This window comes from Vanrija pseudolonga, chromosome 6, assembly GCF_020906515.1.
Source record: "Vanrija pseudolonga chromosome 6, complete sequence".
NCBI classification, from domain to species: domain Eukaryota; kingdom Fungi; phylum Basidiomycota; class Tremellomycetes; order Trichosporonales; family Trichosporonaceae; genus Vanrija; species Vanrija pseudolonga.
The window spans coordinates 1,785,372-1,800,715 of NC_085854.1; the positions used below are offsets into that span (position 1 = coordinate 1,785,372).

The window sequence follows — 15,344 nt, forward strand, 5'->3', positions numbered from 1 at the left end:
GAGAAGAATGTCGCATTGGATGCAGAATGTATGGGATGGACGAGGGATTGTTTGGATCATGCGTGCGTCGTGGTCGGCACGGCACAAACACTACACTGCCTACACTGCACTGGGCCTCTGGGACGCGTCGTCAATCGGCATTTCATTGCATCGTGGAATGGGGAGCGATTTCGGGCTGGGTTGGTTGCTGGATGAAACGCGCGCGGGTGTGGTGGGATGACTTTCGGCGCGCACACACTACAAATGGCGACCACTCTGCACTCTGTTACGAAGCGGCGGTTTACCCACGTCGTTAGGCTGTGGGTGAGACAGAGGCCTCGGTCGGGGTCATTGCATAAGCTGGGGACCCACCATGCTCCCACTGACGAGATTTCATGCCGTTGTTGATGTGATTACACTCTGGGTACACTGGCCCCTGTCGCGCAGAGGAATGTCATTTGCTGGCATTCTGTCGCGGCCAAGGCAGAAAGGCAGAAGAGCGGCAGAGAAGAGCCGCAGGGGGTGCAGAGGGAAGGCAGGGAAGGCAGTAGGGGGGCAACGAGGGTTGGGATTCAGGACCCAGGTGTGACATTGTTCCTGATGGGTGTTTGTCTCTCTCGTCGTCTGCAACTTGACTGCTCTCAACTCGAAAGAGTTGACCGAGAAGTGGACCTGAACTCTGTCCAATTCTCCGGGGCCGAGCGCCTGCCTGCCCCCTTGTCGATGAAAACATTGACGACGACGAGACGGGGCTGGCACGCCGAGGGCGTCACTCTTTGGTAGGGAGCGGCGCCGCCTTGCACCCTCACTTTCCTCCTTCTGTGAAGCCATTGTTGCCTGGCTGTCTCATGACTCGCGGCTGGCTCTGGCCTTGTACCTGTTGAATGGAATCAGTCTAGTGGCGGAACAAGAGTGCTGCTGCTGGTAGATGGCCAGCTGATCAGGGACTCGGTGCTGCACAGTGAAGTCTCAAAGAGGCGCGGATCCCATTTACAGCATGGTCGACGGCGGCACAAGAGTCAAAGTGAATCACTCGCTAGTCACAAAGTAGTTGGAGCAAACCAAGGCAAGCAGGCAACACCGACACGACACTACAATGTCTCAGACTGGCCTGCCCAATCTCCAAACACTCCTTCTCTTCCTCGACACGGTTTGTGATTTCTTTTAACGACTCTTGTTACGAACCACGAAGACGCCGGCACGCCCGCACGCACGCACCGACGCGAGCGCGCGCAATATACGACGACAACGCGAACAACCCTTGCGCGTGCACCGCGCACAGTGACCCGCACACTCTCTCTCGCTTGACAAGGCGAAAAGCCTTCCACCCACCCTACGCCTCCGCCGCCGCCGACGCCTCGACGCCTCCCAACGCCGTCGCCGCCGCCGCCCAAAGCCACGACCGCGACCTTCCTTCTTGCTTTGCTGCTGCTCGCATCCGTGCTTGCCACCCCCCCTTTCTCCATCCTGCCCTTGCGGCGTGGGTCGGTGGCCGTGCGCCAGGCCGAGGTACATCAGTACCCTCGTTTCCGTCTTAACCGGTATCTGCATCGCTGGATCCAAGATACTGGAGTCAAAAGGGAGCAGGGCTCGTACCCTCCCCAGACGTGTCTCCCTCGCAATCTCGAGCAGCCCCAGCTTGCACAACAACTCTCTACAAGGCGCATCACATCGTTTTGACCTGGACAGAGGGACCGTGAAGACCGCGGGATAGCCATGTTACTCGCCCCTCCTTTAGCCAACATGGCGGATGTCCGAGCCGAGGCTGCCGGCGCCGCTTCCGCCTCGAGGCGCAGAACAGCCTCGGACGCGAGGGCCTCGACCAAAACACCCATGGCCAGTGCATGGGGGGCGGCCCGTCCACCGGCAGGACCTCCTCGCGTTCCTCCAAAGACGACTAGCCCGCTCACTCCGCCAGAGTGGGTGCAGCCCGGCGCGTTGTCCCCGTCGTCGATCCTGTCGCCAGCCGATACATGGACCATCAACACACCGCAGACGGGCGAGATCGACTTTGGGATCGACTGGCAGAGCGCACCAAAGGACGTGAGTTGCTGCCGAGTACGAACGCGAGGATGTCCTGACACTTTTTTCTAGCGCCGAACAAGCAGCAATATTGTTCTTGTGCACGAGGCTCCTCCACCCCTGCCACCAACGCTCGGGTCAACGCTCGAGCCACTTCAACCTGCGAGGCACGAGCCAGTATTGAGCCATCACGGTGATGGCAAAGTCCTCGAGGCCCAGTCGACGACGTCTTACACACATTCGGCAGCTGGGCTGCTCAAGGGACACCATCAGTCGCATGCCGGCCTGCCCAAGATGACCCAGAGCCACTCGTTAGACAACCCCACTTTGCCGTCGGCATACGGCGTGCCCCCGCCGCAGCTCGCAGCCGTGCGTCGCACAAAGTCCTCATCAACACCACCTGTGGCTGCAAAGCGCCCGTTCTCAGCCAACTGGGCAGCAGCTGCCTCGGCTTCATCATCATCATCGACGCCCGCGAGGCCTCGCCAGACTCGCTCTGTTTCTCAACCACACCATTCTCATCAACTGCAGCAGCCTCTGAATTCTCACCACCTCCCACGACCAATCATCGAGGACCCATGTGAGTCGCGCGACCGCGTTATGGCAATCGTCGTCAACCTCACAAACAGACTGATCGCTGACACGACCCAGTTTCTGAGACGGCAACCGACACATCTGTATCGCCGCCCAAGACCCCTCTGACACCGACTTCCCCTGCCGAGATGGCCTCGATCGCCGAAGCGGCCGCCGTGGCTTTGCGCCGCCGCACGCGTTCCGCCCCCAAGGGGGCCGAGCTGGATCTGGACGATATTTCGCGCATTGAACAGCACCGTCGGTCCGCCTCGGACGGTGGAGACCGCTCTCTCCCGAGCCCATCTCCACGACCTCGCCCTCGATCGTCGTCAAGGTCGTCGGTGCAGTCATCACGATCAGTCGGCTCCTCTCATTCAGGTGCTCCGAAGCGCGCACTCCCACCGCCACCTCCTTTGCCACCTGTCCCCCAGCACCCCCGCAGGCAATCTGTGCAGGCTCGCTTGCGGTCACCGCCCCCACCACCATTCTCACACTCCCGCCCCGCGCCCCCTCCACCTCCGCCCTCGGTCGCCGCCCTCGCGACGAAACAGCCGCGGCTCATGCCATCTCCCACACCCATCGACACGACGAATCTCAAGCCGCCCATGCCTGCCATGGCACGTGATTTTGTCGAGCCTTTGGCGGAATCTCTTGCTGCCCTCCGCGAGGCCGAGTCGTGGGAATGGCCTCTGCCTCCCTCTCCCGGACAGCGGGTCGCCCCATTACAAATGCCCAAGCACCGCGCCGCGCAGAAGCAGGAGGTCCTGAACGACGCTGCCGCTGCCGAGGACGACGACTGGATCGACGATGCTGTAACACCCGTCGCAATCGCATCACGATACGGCGGCCGCCGCGACAGCGAGTCGGCGTCGTCTGTCGAAGCTCCCATGAGAGGCTCTAGCGCAATGTCGAGCGAAATGGGACCTCTCACGCCGGATGACGTATCGGATGACCCCTTCGACCCGGCCACACGGCCTCAGCTGCCGCAGCACCCACTGTTCATCAAGAGGATGACGGGCGCCCTTCCACCGCGACCTCCTCCTCGGCGCTCCTACGGCGTGCCTTTCTAGAGCCTAATAGTCTGCCATTTTACGCTAATAACGACGAGTAAACCAAGTTTTGGTTGACTACCCCCACACGACACTTGACACGACCGATCGCCTGTTTGGACGGGCGATTTCCCCCCTGGGTACCACTACAAATGTATCCTGTTGTATAGTAGGGGCGAGTAGAATGCATCGCTCATGACGAGTCGCCGGTGTACCTGCAGGGGAGTGGTGGTGTTCTGTAATGTTCCGGGAGGGGCAGCGTGCCGGGGCTGACGAGGCAGGTGTCACCAGGGCGGGTGCCGTGAAACGACGTGTAACGCTGTGGGTGGGTGGGTGGCTTGGCTTGCGGAGCCTGCGGAGCTGCAACTCGCGAGTCAAGGAGGATAATGTAGCTCTGTTCGGCCAGCCGTGCTGTACGCGAATTACGTTCACTTTATCAGCAGAGAGTGCCTGTGCTAGTGATTATCGGGAGTACGACTGTGGACATTCAAGGCATGCGATATCGGTGTGCTAGAGGGCGTCGCAAGACGCACTAGCAGTTCCCACATACTGGCGGAGCCGGCGGATGCGCGGAGAGCGAGTGACGTGATGTAGCGTGGTGGGCGCGTGGCAGCGACACTTTGGCTCCACGATACAGACCCGATTCGAGGCCTCGACGTTTGGTTGGCGGCGCCGCACTGTGCCGTGGCGCGTGGCGCCGGTTCATCGCTCATCTCGCACGCGACCTGGGGCCTGCGCCTCGCATTCAACGCCGACCAGGCCCCGGCATCGTGGGCGCCGGCATGCTTGATTGATCCAGCCAGACGCGCGCGTCCATGTCGCTGCGGGTGCGCGCGGCGCTGAATTGCGCCCCGAGGCCCGGGGGTGCGTCCTGCCTAGCGGGCCGGCCTGGCCACACGCGGAAGGGGGGCGACGCTGATAGCCGCGAGCGAGCGACGCGGTGCGCGTCGACGACGCGTCGACATGGCGTGGCTGGGGCGCTCGCTCGGCATTGACGCGCGGGTGCGCGCTCGCTCAATTGCGCCTCTGACCTGAGTCTGGGGTGTTTCCTGAAGCACTGCGTGATTGACATCGTGGTCTCGGAACAGTGGGCAGTGTGTGCTGCTCGCACAACTCAATGATCTTCAGAACACCCCCGTTTCTAGCTCGGCACGGCACACATTCATTCATTCAAGGCTATAGTGAGGCGCAGCGGGCATCATTCATCCGCCTACATAACGCCGAGCGGCCAGCCCCGCCTAGACAATGATCAGGCGGCAGCAGCCAATAAAGCAGCCGTACTTGTTGATCCAGGAGCACTCGGACCAGCCCTTGGAGCACTTGGCCGCGCGGGCGTGCAGCGACGAGTCGGCGGCGCCAGAGCCCCAGGTTACGTTGGCGGCGGGCACGGTGATGATGTTGCCGTCGATGCCGATCATCTCGACCGAGTTGGGGTCGGTGGCGGGGGCGGGGGCCGCGGCGGCCAGCGTGGCGGCGAGGAGGGCGAAGAGGTACGTGGCGCGCATTGTGGGTTTGTTGGGTTTGTTGGGGGAGGTGTTGGAGTCGTGGTGAGAGATTTGGAGGGTGCTGGACTACGTTTATATACCTCTTCGACGGGATACATGTCGAAGAGCGCCCCGGTTGAGCCACCCCGGTTGACTGGACAACGACACACCCTTGCGCGCCGTCGGAAGTGGTGAGCAGGCTTCAAGGCGAGGCGAAGGGCAAGGCAGAACCTTGGATCCAGTTGACGACGACGGCAGGAAGACCACTGCCCCGCCACGCTGGGTGCCACAGACACCAGTGTGGCGACGACGAGATGACGAAGACGCCGCGGTCGGCGGGCTCACGTGCCCGCTGGCCGGGAGGTTATGCATCCCGAAACCCTATCTGCTGCGTTAAGCGCTTAGTGGGTGTGAATGTGTGCAAGTACATGATGTGAAGCGCGGTGTTGGAACCGGAATCCGAAACGCTGGAGGGGAGGTTGAGTGTATTAGACTTTGAAAGTTGGATGCGGTGCGGGAGATCTCGGCTGACGTGTGTAACAGTGGGCGATCTCCGCGAAGCTCACACGTCGCCAGTGTCGGAAGTGCCAAGGATTGGGGTAGCCGATGCAGAAGGGAGCTGACGGAGGTTGGAGAAGCACCTGCCACTGCCACAGCAAGTGACGACAACCGGAGGAGCGGCCAGACGTGCCCGCACCCCTCGGAGGGTGATACATCCCGAAACCCTATCTATCGTGAGTGTGGGAGTGGGGTGGGGAGGAGTGGGTAAGCGGTGCTGGAATCCGAAACGCCGTGGGGGTGAGGCAACTGCAGTCCCAGTAAAGTTGCATGGCGGTGCGGCTCGGTTGACGGTGTGGCGGATGACGACGCGACCGGCGTCGGCCGACCAGTGGACTGCTACTCCGTCGTCTTGGCGAGCGCGGGATCCGAAACAAGTATGTGCTGTGTTGCCCAGATTACTGGAAAGATCCGCAATACGAGGTACTGTACACCTTGTTTGCCTGCCGGTAGCGAGGTCAACAGTCTAGGCTGCTTCGTACACCTGACGGAGACCGATAACACGATGAATGACCTGAAGCACCCCACTCGAGCCAGCGAGTGCCACACCGGCCTCTCTACCGGCTCGATCAATCAACAGACCATTGCATCACCTCCAATCTTCTCGCAACTCCAGCTATCAAACTTCAGAGAACCAGCCGAGCCAAACTTCAGAGAACCAGCCGAGCCGAGCCATCCAAGTCGAATGGCCAACGACCTGCTGTCAGCCAAAGTCCCACACGTCGACTCACGAGTAGCAGCACATTAGCGGCAGCACGCCGGCGCGCAAACGGCGCAGGGCCTCCAGCCACGCGCACACGCGCGCTTGTCGACGCCGCGCGCGTCAAGCTCGGCGTCGGCGTCGGCGGAGTGCTTGCCGTACTCAACCAGGCCGGCGGGCACGCGCGCAATGGAGCCGTCCTTCTGGAGGACCTCGACCGTGTCGTCGCCCGCTGGGGCGGGGGCGGGCGAGGCGGCGACGAGGGTCGCGGCGAGGAGGGTGAAGATGACGGTGGCACGCATAGTGGGTTGGGTGTGTTGTTGGTTGTTGAGGGAGGAAGAACTTGGTGTTCTGGGTTGGGACATGGGCGACTGGCGCCGCCTTTTATGCCTTTTGCGAGGGGGCCAGCGAGGACCGGACTCGAGTCAACTGCCCCAATGGAACGGACAAGCTCACTCCGGCACACGCCGCAGCAGGTGACGAGGCGGCAACCGGCCAAAGCATGCAAGTGACGAAGGAAGCGTGAGCCAGACACCCTCCCTCCCCACAACTGCCACTGCCACATCCACTACGACTGCCACGGACGAACAAGCGGACGACGCCGCCGCGATAGCGGCCAGCCATGCCCGCGAGCCAGTCCCGAAACTTTATCCGCAGCACCCGCGGAGCGGCAGTGGAGATGGTGGAGGTGGGCGAGTGTACCTCTGCGGACGTGCAGCTGTAATCTTAATGAATCCGAGGCTAATCGTGCGCTGGAACGCTGCGGATAGCGGATGACGGTGGTTGATGTCAGTCGGGTGACGTCGGATCGTGGGTGTGGGGTCGGTTCTGTGATCTTGGTCCGCGGCGGGCAACTCTGCTTGGGCTTGGCAGAACTTAGCGGCGAGCGAGCGGGGTACGTGCTGCGCGCTGCGGCGCGGCATCTGCCGTTGCGGACGCCAAGAGCTCGGTGGGCTCGGTAGGAGCAAGGTTGGTTCTCAGCGGGGCGGGTGACTTGGACTAGAAGATGGAGGTGGGGAGGTCATATGGTGGGCTCGCGGCGCATCGCCGGCCGGGTGGCCCGGTTGACCTACGCATCCATGCTGCTCCGCACGGAAGGCAGATGCGCTTCTCTGCCGTTGGTTCTGTGGTGTTGTTACCTTGTCGCCGGGATGTCGATGCCTGGTCATTTTGCTTTTGAGTATGCCAAGAGCTGCGGCCTTTGAGCATCAGAGTTAGCTCGCTCCCGAAAGCAAGCAAGACACAGGGGAGACCTGTGTCAACTTGTTCTCGATGCCCCACGCAATCTTAGCCCACTCTCATTCCCACACGCCTGTCCCGGCTGTGGATAGGAGGCAAGGTGGACATTGCCATGTCATGTTGTCGCCGGAGCCACACCTCTGCCACATTCCGGAATCAAATTTCAGTTCGGCTCATGCAACAGTCAGTCAAATCAGTCTCTGCAACCTCCTCCCCTCTGTGCTCAACAATTGCCATTGACGAGCCACGGACTTGGCATAGTGCGTGCTCTGGAGCGACGAAAAAGCAGGATAAGAGGAATAAGACCCATGTATCCATGCCTACAAAGCCACGAGGAAGACGCGGCCGATAAACGCAGCAATGATGCGTTTAGAGACGGCGACCACGGCGACCACCCTTGCGGCGGGTCGAGTCGGAGGGGACGGGGGTGACGTCCTCGATGCGGCCGATGCGCATGCCGGCACGGGCGAGGGCACGGAGGGCGGCCTGGCCACCGGGGCCGGGCTGCTTGGTGCCGGTACCGCCGGTAGCACGGAGCTTGACGTGGAGTGCGGTGATGCCGACCTCCTTGCACTTGGCGGCGACGTCCTGGGCAGCCAGCATGGCGGCGTAGGGCTAGGAGAGTTAGGAGCGTGTCCCAGCAGCCAGGTCGCGCGCGCTACTCACCGAAGACTCGTCACGGTCAGCCTTGACCTTCATGCCGCCGGTGACACGCGAGATGGTCTCCTTGCCCGAAAGGTCGGTGACGTGGACGAAAGTGTCGTTGAACGAGGCGAAGATGTGAGCAACGCCAAAGACGTTCTCGCCCTCGGCGACGTTGGGGCCGAGGTTGACAACCTCAGCCTGGGGAGCCTTGACCTTCTTGGGAGCCATCTGGAGGGGTTGGTTAGCTCGCGTTTTTGGCGACTGTGGGTTTCGACAGCGCCGCGACTGGCATGCGCAATGGGGCCGCTCGTCGCCGTTGCCATGCCGGTCGCGTCGCTGTCGTCGCCGTCGTCGACACGCACTTTGATTGATTAGGGGACTTGAGGTGCACAAGACAAGAGTTGTCGCAAAGTTCAAGGTCGCTCGTCCGCCCAGCAGCCAGTGCGGATGCCATCCTGGTGGGACGAAAATCGGCGTTTGGCAGAGCTTCAGCGGGATTATCCTGTTTGTGGCACCCAACACTATTAGGGCCTCCCGTTTAATAACTGAATGTGGAGACCCCGCGCCCTTGCCACCAGCGCCGCCGTGACTCCGGCCCCCGATTGTTATTGCGCCGTGCTAAGTGCGGCAAGTAGTCATATTACCCCGCGCGTTGCATTCGTCGTCACGTTAACCTCTTCCCAATCACTCTCAACATGGTCTTCCAGCCACTGCCAGACCCATCGACGTGCCCAAATGTGAGCTGTGCAATAGTCGAAGCTAGCTGACAGCAGAACCATGACCCGTGGACGCTTGCGCTGTCGACGGCGCTCATCTCCGGCCTCATCGTCAGCTACCTGCCCCAGGTGAGTTGACTGCTCAAGTCGAGCAATCAACTCACGCCGCAGCACTTCCGTATTATCAGCACCGGCACCTCGGAGGGTCTCTCGCCAGTACGTGTTGCATGTTGCACAGTAGTCTCTCCACATACTTACCCCTCCCCAGTGGTTCCTCCTCCTGGGCGCAACCTCGTCCGCGTCAGGCATGATCAACCTCCTCATTGTCCAGTGGCCCCTGTTCCGATGCTGTCGGGTAGTTGTACGTCTTTGGTGGCGTGCCCCACTGACACCTCCAGAGCGGGGGGCAGTGCGCGGAATCCCTCCTCGGCTTCGTGCAGGTGTTCATGCAGTGGCTCCTGTTCACCATCATGTGAGCTCTCCACATCCGACTGTAGCTCACACACAGTTTCATCCTCTACCTCATCTACTTCCCGCATGTCCCGCACATGCGCTTCCCCGGACAGCTGGGGTACGGCGCGACGCGTGGCCACCCAACGACCGACGCGGCCGAGGCGGCGGCGCACGACAAGCTCGTGGCCGAGAACAAGGTCGAGTGGAGGAAGGCTGTCGGCGTGGCATGGCTCACGCTCATCCACCTGTATATTACTGCTGCTCGCTCTATCGCCGCTGACACACGAAGCGTTGTCCTCCTCATACTCGCGCTCGTCCTCCTAAACACACTCCCGACAACCAAGCCACCGCAGCCCGCCCTACGCCGCCTCGCCCAGTTCTGTGGCGTCACAGGCACCCTGCTCGCCATCTGCCAATACGCGCCCCAGATCTACAAGACGTTCGGCGCGGGCCTTGTCGGCGCCCTCAGCATCGGCACAATGTGTATCCAGGTGCCAGGCAGCGTCATGTTCTGCATCAGCATCGCCGTCCGCGAAGGAACCGACTGGACGTCGTGGATGCCCTATGCCGTCACCGGCCTGATGCAAGGCGCCCTTCTGGTGAGCTTCCCTGCCAGCGTGGTCAGCTGACAACCCAGGTCATCTGCCTTCTCTGGAAGCGCCGCCAGAAGTCGCTTGGCATCGACGACTTTGGAGACCCGCTGCCTCGTCCATCCGCCAGCGACGAGCGCTCGGCCCTTCTCTCCTCGTAACTCACTCATCTCTCATCTTCAGCACCGGATGTCCTCGAAGGCCCCGGTAGCCACCACTCACTCACTCCCTCGCTCGCACATAACAAATAGTAGCATACGTCGTGTTTTAATGGTATATGTTTGTACAGCACAACACGGCTCTGGCGACGACCAGAGACAACCCGCGGATTCCCAAAACTGTGCACACACTGGCAATAGTTGGACTCGACAAGATCGCAAGATGCCGACGCTCATGTTCGTGGAGAGTAGTCACTGCTCGCCTGGATGAGGTCCTTGACGTCCTGCGTCGCGTAGTGGAGCTCGGTCGGCGTACGGTTCGTCCAGCTCTGTTGCGTGCGGAGGATGACAGCCTGTGGTGGTCAGCACCCTGTTTACCTCGGTCCTCCAGAGCACGTACCTGCTGAGCAGCGTAATTACGGTGGTCCATCTCAAACATCTCCTTGCTGACCTCGAGGCCGTCGAGGAACATGTCAACGTCCTGGATCGTGGATGCCAGTCCGTCGACAGCAAGCACCGTGGCAATCTCGAAGCGGGAGCGCGCCTCGGCCGGGCTGGGCATGTTCTGACGAGTGCTGTCGGCGATCGTCTCAATGATGCGCTTCGTCTCGCGGAGGATACGCGTCGCGTGGCCAAAGTTCTTGCGTGAGGCGATCAGAAGCGCGCGGGTAATCATGTCACTGGCCAGGAGCTCCATGCGGCGGCGGACAATGCTCGGTTCAGACGACGACGTGCTGGGAGCGGCGGACGGCGGGAGGACCGGAAGCGCAAGCAGCACCGGGTGTGCGAGGCGAGCGGCACTCCTGCCAGCCAGCGGGTCGTGGAAGCTGCAGTCGACTTCGACCACGGGCACCTCCTCAACCACGCCCTCAGGGTAGGTGCTGCGGGACACGACACTCTGGATAACCGACGGGTCGCTCATAGCCAGCGCGTCAAGGGCACCGCCGAGTCCGTTGATGTTGTGCACATTGAGGCTGGGACGGCTGCGAAGGCTGCCACCAGAGGAGACCATGCTCTGGTGGCGGTTGAGGCTGACGCCGTCGTCACCTTGCTCCTCGCTCCCTTCACCTCCAGGACCGCAGTCGAGCTCCATCTCGATCAGGATCTCACGGCGTTCGCCATGGCGCACTTCATGGAGGTCAATGTCGATATCCTTGCCCGAGGTCGAAATGACAGCCTGCGAGGTGCCAGACACCTTGGTGACGCGGAAGTCGTTGTCCTGGCAGGTGAGTCGCAGCTTCATGCTTGTGAGCGCGATAGACATAATGCCACCGATGGCACCCGCAAGGGCATCGCGAAGGTGGTACCACTCCTTGACAAAGGTGTAGGTGCCATGCGTGTGGTTCGAGATCATCCACAGTGGTGACGGGTCATGGGCCTTGCCATAGCCAAACGTGTGAACAGGTACCCTGGGAGTGATCAGCTAATGCCTTGAGTCAGGTCCGAGTCACTCACTTTGCAGCATCCAATCGCGCGGTGACCAAGTCCATCTGAGACCTCTTGATCTGTTCGGCCGTGTCGCTGATGAGAACAAAGCCGCACAGCGGGTTCTTGACCTTGCGCTGCAGGATGACATCGAGTGCCACATTTACGGCAGTCACGACGTCTGGACGCTCGTCTTTTGTAATCTCGACTTCGAACTCGTCGTCGTCGATCTTGCCGATACCGAGGCCATCGACAAACGCCTCGAGACGCTTGCGGCTGTCGTGATGCGTGGCATTGAGGAGTGGTGTCTTGCGAACCACACCCTGAGTACCCAGCTCGGTTGCGACAAACGCCACTCGGTCCTTGGGTCCCATGCAGGCTAGGACAAACTGCAGTGCCGTTCGCATGAGCCGGGTCTTCAGTGGCAGGCCGTTCGCGCCACCGCCAGATATGGGAGTGGGGTGGGACGGCGTTGAGAGGGCAATGACCAGGTCGACCGGCGTGTGCTGTCGGGCCAGTGGAGTGTGGTACGCCAAGTCTCCCAAGCAAGTGATGGGGCAGACCGGGATGTCCTCGTGAAGAGAAGCGGGGACTGGCACCGGTGACAGATTGACGCCACTGTTGACCGTCGGTGCCCTAACACCGGGTGGAGGAGGACCCATGAGCTTGGCCACCTTCCCTGGGCCACCCGTTACGATGTGTGAGGGAGGGACAGGGTTGTTCGCCTCCTCGACGAGCCGGGTGACTGTTGTCTTCCACATTTCATGGCTGCTCCGGTCACTGAATGAGAGCATAAACGAGTCAATACCCTCCTGCTCGGTTTCCATGGTGAGAGCAATGCTGAGCTCCTTTTTGGTCGACGCGTCGACAACGTGGTGAACGTGGCGGAGGTAAATCCGCCCACGCAGCTTGAGCACAGTACGATGGCTGTCGCCGTTGGATTTACTGGAACCGTGGAACATGTTGCGGATGCCCGACTTGCGCTCCTCAGACACACAGATGAGCGCCTCTTGGAAGAGGTAGATGTGAAAGTCCTTTTGGAAGGTGCCCTTGCGGACCTTGAGGATGTCGAAAAGTCGCAATGGGCCGAGCGTGTCGATCCCGTGGCTCTTGTAGTTTTCCAGCCGCCTTCGCAGGTCGGCCACGACATGGGTGAACGGACTCGGGAGCTTGGGAGACAGCGGTTGGCTGAGGGGTTGGGAAGCCAGTGCGTCATGGAATGATGCAGCAGACGGTGGGGAGGGGAGCGGTGGCGTAACTGGCGGGGCAGTGCTGTTCGCGGACGAGGAGACATTGAAGCTCTCCTTACGGGTTCGGGCAGCGTACTTGCTCCTATCCGCAGCGGGAGGGATATCGATCGAAACCATCGCCGTGACCATCTGCTTGCCGTTGTTGACCCGACGGACCGAAGCGTACTCGGAGAGGATAGAGATGCGGGGGATGACGACCTTGACGTGTTGGTCCTGCATACGAGATGGCAAGCCAGCTCCTTGCTGCTGCACAGGCTCGACGCCATCGTCCCCATTGCCATCCAGGTGTTCTGCGCCGTGAACCGAAGTTGGCCTTCCATTACCCATGACTGGCAATCCTGACGCGTTCTCGCCCCCCATCAATGCGGCGAGCTCTGGTTTGTTCAGCTCGAGTACTACATCTTCCGACTCACTGTTCTTGCCCATACTGCGCTCTCCGCCTGTGCCACTGACTCGCATTGGTTGACGGCAGACACCACAGACACCAATGTTGCGAGAAGAACCGGACGGCAAGACCTTGCCGTACACGGTGACGAAGCACTCCTAGGCAAGAGTCAGCAGGCTGCCAAGCTGCTAGTTCGACAACTCACCTCGTGGAGGGCGTGACCACATTCCGGAACGACATGGGGCTTCTCGCCAGGCAGGCGGTAGGTGAAGCTCAGACTCTCACAGCAAATGGGGCACTCCTCCTCGCCATGCTCATCCTCTGCTGAAACAAGAGTGACTTGGTGGGCAGGAGTCGCGACGGCGGCCATCTTGAACGACTCGTACAGCGAAGGGACCGAGCGTCCTGTTGCTGGGAGACCAGCTGCTGGGGCAGGGACTGGTGAGAGGTGCTCGGGTCCTTCGGTTGCGAGGCGGGGTGAAGGAGCCCGGTTGAGGGCAGCGAAAGGATGGGCACCCCCCGACTGTTTCGAGTGTCCAGAGGCCGACGACGAGACTGTGCTCGACCTCTCTCCTCGTGTTCGCTGAGAGGTGGTCGGCGCCGTGTGGGGGCGGCGGCGGGAGGTTGGTCCTTGACCAAAGGCTGGTGGAGGGCCGCGTTCGGTCCCCCTTTCAGACGCGCTCTTGATGCTAATATTATCGCGGGACGTGCTGGTCGTCGTCCAGGTAGACTCGCGGCGAGAATCACCTGTAGCTTTGTCCTCCTGCCACTCCGATTGACCGGTGTGTGGCTCCTCCTCGAGTACGGTGGACACCGGCGTGGGGCGCTCCGGTAGCGTCCAAAGGGCGCTCGAGTTGTTGTAACGAGGAGTAGTGGCGGATTCAAAGTAGTCGCTCGAGTTTGAAGACACTTGTGAGTAACGAGACGCCCTCCGGCTCTGGTCAAACTGTGGCTGTTCGTCTGGGGAGGACTGAGCGTCCACCAGAGCTGCAAAGGCAGGGCTCCGAATAGATGGCTTTCGCGGTAAAGGCAGCGCTGGCGGTGGTGACACCACCCGGGGGTGGAAGGGGTGCTCGTGAGGCGGTACCCTTCCCCGTGGTGATGGGGGGTTTGGATCGACAGCATCACCTATTGTGTGTTTGTCAGGACGGGGAAACCATAGCACAGGCTGAGAAAACTTACTGTCGCTCTCGCTGCCATGGAGCATGTGGTACCCAGTGAAGAGGGAGGTCCCGACCGAGCTTGGGGCATGTGTGCCTGCGCTGATGGTCCTGCTCCTATACGAGGGCGAGACGTCTGAAGCCAGATGCTGCTGCTGCTGCTCCTGTCTCAACACGTACGATGGCGGTGGTGGTGAGAGCGGCAGGAACGGTGGCTTGGGGGAAGGTTCGGGTGATGGCCTTGGTGAATGCTTTCCCGAGGAGGGTGGCTTTGGAAGCGGACCGAGGCGGGCAGGAGCCGTGTCGTGCAGCGTGCTCATGGCGTCCTCGGTTTGCGAAATGTCCGAAGTCGTGGTCAGTGCGACGGCGGCGGCGGCGGCGCCCAAGGGTTCAACCGCGAGGTCGTCTAGCGGTGTCGTGAGATCGGGGAGATTGGGCGACGAGTGAAGGGACGTCGCCAGAGACGACGACGCGTTGGGGGATGCCGCGTGCGACTCCTCACCAAGATTTGGTGGAACTGGCGAGGAACGGAAGGAAGGAGAGGAGGGGGAAGGAGGGGCGGGGGAAGGTGTCGAGGTGGTGGTGGTGAGAGTGACGGGTGTGGCAGCAGCAGGAACAGGGTCTGTCGTGTGTACTGCGGCCGTAGATGTGTCGACCTTGTCTTGTGATGATGGAGGGCAGCTGCTGGGACTGGGAGGTACAAGGTCGACAGGGGATAGGGTGGGCGACGAGTCGTCCTTTGCAATGTAGGGGTCTGGGAGGGGCGGCAGGCGTGTGAGCTCGAGTGGGGTGGGTGGCCTCTGTGTTGGTGGTAGGGCTCGGAGAATGTCAAAGTCACTAAGGCTGACGCTGTGATTGTTGTTGTGGTGGTGATACGAGAGTTGTCGATGAGGTGTCGGTGTCGTCGTCGTTGTCGTCGTTGCGTGCGTTGCAGAGGACGGGGTGGTCGGAAGGCTGA

At 61.2% G+C, this 15,344-nt stretch overlaps 6 protein-coding genes across 7 annotated transcripts; 2 read left to right on the forward strand and 4 right to left on the reverse strand.

Annotated features, from left to right (window-relative positions):
- The first annotated feature begins 1,068 nt into the window (after positions 1 to 1,068).
- LOC62_06G008471 (uncharacterized protein) lies at positions 1,069 to 3,873 on the forward strand. The gene is made up of 3 exons (XM_062775006.1): positions 1,069 to 2,022; positions 2,074 to 2,581; positions 2,653 to 3,873. The coding sequence occupies exons 1-3, from the start codon at positions 1,696 to 1,698 to the stop codon at positions 3,642 to 3,644; spliced, it is 1,827 nt and encodes a 608-aa protein (XP_062630990.1). The 5' UTR covers positions 1,069 to 1,695; the 3' UTR covers positions 3,645 to 3,873.
- Positions 3,874 to 4,861: 988 nt separating this feature from the next.
- Positions 4,862 to 5,128, reverse strand: LOC62_06G008472 (uncharacterized protein; the record flags this gene model as incomplete). The annotated part of the gene is made up of 1 exon (XM_062775007.1): positions 4,862 to 5,128. One exon carries the CDS (start codon positions 5,126 to 5,128, stop codon positions 4,862 to 4,864), a length of 267 nt encoding a protein of 88 aa, XP_062630991.1.
- Positions 5,129 to 6,368: 1,240 nt separating this feature from the next.
- LOC62_06G008473 (uncharacterized protein) lies at positions 6,369 to 6,667 on the reverse strand (the record flags this gene model as incomplete). Its single annotated transcript, XM_062775008.1, has 2 exons — positions 6,369 to 6,391; positions 6,463 to 6,667. 2 exons carry the CDS (start codon positions 6,665 to 6,667, stop codon positions 6,369 to 6,371), a joined length of 228 nt encoding a protein of 75 aa, XP_062630992.1.
- A 1,153-nt stretch (positions 6,668 to 7,820) lies between these two features.
- Positions 7,821 to 8,653, reverse strand: RPS14 (40S ribosomal protein S14). The gene is made up of 3 exons (XM_062775009.1): positions 8,612 to 8,653; positions 8,271 to 8,477; positions 7,821 to 8,219 (listed from the first exon to the last, which is right to left on the reverse strand). The coding sequence occupies exons 2-3, from the start codon at positions 8,475 to 8,477 to the stop codon at positions 7,974 to 7,976; spliced, it is 453 nt and encodes a 150-aa protein (XP_062630993.1). The 5' UTR covers positions 8,612 to 8,653; the 3' UTR covers positions 7,821 to 7,973.
- Positions 8,654 to 8,931: 278 nt separating this feature from the next.
- SPAC4C5.03_1 (putative protein) lies at positions 8,932 to 10,304 on the forward strand. Of its 2 annotated transcripts, XM_062775010.1 has the most exons (8): positions 8,932 to 8,986; positions 9,020 to 9,094; positions 9,137 to 9,181; positions 9,234 to 9,326; positions 9,364 to 9,437; positions 9,474 to 9,665; positions 9,708 to 10,017; positions 10,056 to 10,304. In XM_062775010.1, exons 1-8 carry the CDS (start codon positions 8,945 to 8,947, stop codon positions 10,167 to 10,169), a joined length of 945 nt encoding a protein of 314 aa, XP_062630995.1. In that variant the 5' UTR covers positions 8,932 to 8,944; the 3' UTR covers positions 10,170 to 10,304. The 2 variants fall into 2 exon arrangements, with proteins under 2 accessions (XP_062630995.1, XP_062630994.1); XM_062775011.1 differs by having other exon boundaries at positions 9,474 to 10,017.
- Positions 10,305 to 10,399: 95 nt separating this feature from the next.
- scd1_1 (Rho guanine nucleotide exchange factor scd1) lies at positions 10,400 to 14,433 on the reverse strand (the record flags this gene model as incomplete). Its single annotated transcript, XM_062775012.1, has 7 exons — positions 10,400 to 10,519; positions 10,567 to 11,575; positions 11,622 to 12,849; positions 12,901 to 13,215; positions 13,255 to 13,384; positions 13,432 to 13,637; positions 14,409 to 14,433. The coding sequence occupies 7 exons, from the start codon at positions 14,431 to 14,433 to the stop codon at positions 10,400 to 10,402; spliced, it is 3,033 nt and encodes a 1,010-aa protein (XP_062630996.1).
- Positions 14,434 to 15,344: the final 911 nt, after the last annotated feature.